Source organism: Sinocyclocheilus rhinocerous, unplaced genomic scaffold (genome assembly GCF_001515625.1).
Source record: "Sinocyclocheilus rhinocerous isolate Xijiao unplaced genomic scaffold, SAMN03320098_v1.1 scaffold681, whole genome shotgun sequence".
Taxonomy (NCBI): Eukaryota; Metazoa; Chordata; class Actinopteri; order Cypriniformes; family Cyprinidae; genus Sinocyclocheilus; species Sinocyclocheilus rhinocerous.
This window is the reverse complement of record NW_015641029.1, coordinates 284,587-288,684: the sequence shown is the minus strand read 5'-3', so window position 1 is coordinate 288,684 and position 4,098 is coordinate 284,587. Positions and strand designations below refer to the sequence as shown.

The 4,098-nt window shown below is 35.6% G+C and overlaps 1 protein-coding gene across 1 annotated transcript in view; it reads left to right on the top strand.

Moving 5' to 3' along the window:
• The window catches only part of LOC107754123 (EF-hand calcium-binding domain-containing protein 6-like), a 40,090-nt gene that overhangs the window by 17,970 nt on the left and 18,022 nt on the right, over positions 1-4,098 (top strand). The window contains exon 12 of the mRNA XM_016570444.1: positions 3,424-3,534. Coding sequence (XP_016425930.1) covers positions 3,424-3,534 — 111 coding nt within the window. The remainder of the gene's footprint in view (positions 1-3,423; positions 3,535-4,098) is intronic.

Genomic DNA, 4,098 nt, shown 5'->3' with positions numbered 1-4,098 from the left:
AAGATTGTTCTCGTGAGTGCGGATCATAATTTCCTATACTAAGTATCTCTAATTAAGCTACATGATTATTGTAGGCATGCAGAAGTTGTTTTTCTCAATTGTTGTGACAGAAATTGCACATTCACATGGTCTAATCGAGTCTTACTTTCAGAATATTTGCTTTAAATTCTGTCATCATCAGTACTCTCATTTGGTGACATTAAAATAACGAAAAGAGTCTTTATCAAAATGTTAAAGCTGACATTTTTCACACAATGAAAAATTCATGTTGATTAATTTCAGATAAAACATGATGTTTATGTGTTTGGTTAGGATTGCTTGGTAAAACAATACCACTAGACCAGCGGTTCTCAACCTTTTTGACTCTAATTCCCACCACAATATTTGAAGGTCCCCCCAAAATATTTCTGTTACTTCTGTTGTAACAACAAAGCTGCTCATTTATAAACATTTGTATTTACAGCAACTAGATATTATAAATAATTAAAATCCATAATTCCAGAAGTTTTGAGAACAGTGTTCTTTAGCATTCATGCTTTTTTATAACACATGAATTTAAATGACTTTTCTAGTTGTTTGTGGTTACATTTTTTCATAAATAGCTATGTCTACCTGATAAAATATTTTAGAGTTTGACGTAACTTGAAAAACATAATCCTCATTAACTAATTATAAAAATTTCCATGACTTTTTAAGTTTTGTTTTTTTTTGACTTCGTAGAAATCACACTTTTACAAATCCCTCATATATCCAGGTTTTCAAGACTGTGAGAATCCTGGTCCAAGGATTTGTTGTTGAGGCATCCAATTAAATTAGTCAGCTTACATTTTAATTTTTAGGTATTTTAACTTATCTTTATTTATATTACATCATTCTAAGCCATCTTGCAGCCCCCTTGAAAGTTTGAAAAGCCCCCCTTTTGGGCTCTGGCCCCCTGATTGAGAACCACTGACTGTACTACACTCTTAAGAAAAATGGTTCTAAACAGTACCAGAAAAGGGTTCTTCAGCTTGTAACAATATCAGAACCCTTTTTAGTGCTAAATAGAACCTTTTTTATAGGGTTCCATAAAGAACCATGCTTTGAAAATGCTATATAGGACCTTATTGGTGTTATAAATAACCTTTTTAATTATAGTTTTTCATTAATATTAGTATGTTAATATCATTAATATTAGTATTATTTGTATACATTATTTATTATGATTGTTTTTTACCCCTCTGTCTGCCTGGTTTTATAATATCTTGAAGTGTCTATTAGGGTTTTACATAAAATCAACAACAACAACAACAACAACATGTCAATTAGGTACTTTTTTTAATGACGTGAAATTGTAGCAAACGTGACAGTGTTCTAACAACAGTTAATAGCAGAATACATTAATGAATGACAATGGACATTGATCATAAATAAATGCTTAAAGAAATAAAACAAAATAGAACATAAAATAGTGTATTGAAGACCAAGCTCCAGTGAAATATCTTCACAATCCTCTATGATGCGTTTAAATTAATCATTATGTGTATTTTGATGGGATTGAATGGCAGTTTCTCTCTGCAGATGATGAGGTTGTAGGATGCACAATTGAGTTTAGATATAAAATTAGTCTCCTTTCATTTGTTTATGTGAAAACAATTGTTTATGAATGCCAAAAGTAGTATGTGAGCACTTCACAATGTTAAAAGGAAAAAGTAATATAAAGTCAAAGGATAGCTGGGTGTGTTTATGCATAAACTCTAGTAATAAAAAATATCTAACAAAATGGACCAAAAATGCAATATCTTTGTTACTTACTTAGTGAAGAAGAGGAGAGTGTCCTTAACTGAATAGCGCTGGTCACACTTACATGTTCTCTTAAACTAAAAAGAGAAAAGACACAGGAAACCAATTAGCATTTGAAAGTTATAATTTATAGACATTTTAAGAAAGAAATTATTTACCTGTTGAGAGTGTGTGGACGGTCTGTGTAGTTGGATGGCTGAGCTCCAGAAAATCAGTAATGAGGCATCTTAGAGTGTAGCCTCGGTTAAGGTTTTACAGTAAAACAACAACAACAACAGCATGTTGTGTGAATTATGTTTTTATTGACATGCAAAATTGTCAGTGCTCTTAACAACAGTTATTAGCTGAATACATTAATGAATGACAATTGACATTGAACATGAATAAATACATAAAGAAGTAAAACACAAAATAAGAACAAAAAATAGATGTGATGGATTGTGATTGTTTCACCAACTTTCAGTGAAACAATCACAATCCAATCCATATGATGCCTTTAAGTCTATCATTTTGGTGTGATAAAGTGGCGATTTTTCTCTGCAGATGATGAGGTTGTAGGATGTGAACACATCTGAAATACATAATTAAGTTAGAGTTGCAGTGTGTCCATGTGTTTGTGTCAAAACAATTATGTTTATGAAGGCCAAAAGCAAAAATGGACAGAATGTGAGCCCTTCACAATCTTAAAAGAAAAAAAAGTGATATAAAGTCATGGGATAGTTTAATATTTTTTTGTGACTGTGTATGTTTATACATAAACACAAGTAATAATTTAAAAAAAAATCTAACAATATGAATTATAAATGCATTGTCTCTTTTACTCACTGAACTCCAGAAAATCAGTAATGAGGTGCTTTGTCAGTTACAGATTTGAAAAACAAAAGGGTGGGAATAAAGAACCCTACACTCTAACACAAAGAACCATTTCAGCATAAAAGGGTTCTTCAGAATGCTATGGTTCTAAATAAATCCATTACTGCATGTAAAGAACCTTTAAAGAACCATCTTTTTTAGACTGACATCTGCATATGATGAATTACTAAGTATTTTTCTTTGGTCACGTCTTATCTTGCCTACTGCAAGTAAACCAGGACTGTGACTGGTGCCCCCTCAAGAAAGACCCTGCCTTATCTGGGTCTAAATGGAGTGATAACCTAATTTAGTCATATTATGAAAGTTTTAAACTCCCTGTCTTTTCTCTCTGTCCTTTAAAACACATTTACCTCACCATAATCCACTCTGTTTGAGTATGTAGTATTGTAGTCAGTGTGGACCGTGTCTGTCTGTTCTGAAGGACAATCTCACATTTTTATTCATAATCTTTGATGAGTTCATTTGTCTTTATCTGTGTTTTCTGGAGCGAGTGAAGGTTGTAGTTTGTGTGAGTGAATTTTTGAGGGTGTGCATACGTGTATGTAAAGTCTAATCCCTTGATTGACTAGCCACTGTGTGTCCAGCTCTGTGCGATGGCCGGGTGAAGAGGGCAGTTGACCTTATGACCTCTTGACTCCGCAGTGTGCGAGAGGGTCAATGAGTGGCGTATGCTTAAGGCCTGCTGGACTGGCCGGCCCTGATGAGTGGACTCTCGGCTGTGGTGACATCAGTGATCTTGTGCTGACCTTCCCCTGACCTTCTCCACAGGTTTGGCCTAGAGATTTCCGACCCTCAGTTTGAGCAGCTGTTGGACAGGCTCCCTCTTGACCGCCACGGAAATGTGCAGTACCCGATCTTCATGGCAGCCTTTGACACCAGGTACAGACCCTTTTGACCGGTCAGGTCAGCATTTGTTGTATCACTGTTCACTGCACGCTAGCTTTGGATTTGTTGAATGTTATTTCATGCTGCAAAAATGAATTAGCATAGAAGTAGTACCACATAAATATTACAAATGCAATTGACTAAGAAGGATTTGACTAATAGTCTCCATTGTTATTAACTTTCAAGCTAAAAAGAGTCTTCTTCACATTTTTATAGGGTCTTGCAATCTATATTAGAGATTTCGAATAATATTTGACACGGTAGTACTCAAAAAAAGTGAAAGTGACGTGACATGTGGCCAAGTATGGTGACCCATACTCGGAATTAGTGCTCTGCATTTATCCCATCCAAAGTGCACACACACAGCAAGTGAACACACACACCGTGAACACACAGTGGGCAGCCATTTCTTTGCTGCGGCGCCCGGGGAGCAGTTGGGGGTTCGGTGCCTCGCTCAAGGACACCTCAGTCGTGGTATTGAAGGTGGAAGAAAGCGCTGTACATTCACTCCCCCCACCTACAATCCCTGCCGGTACGAGACTCGAACCCGCAACCTTT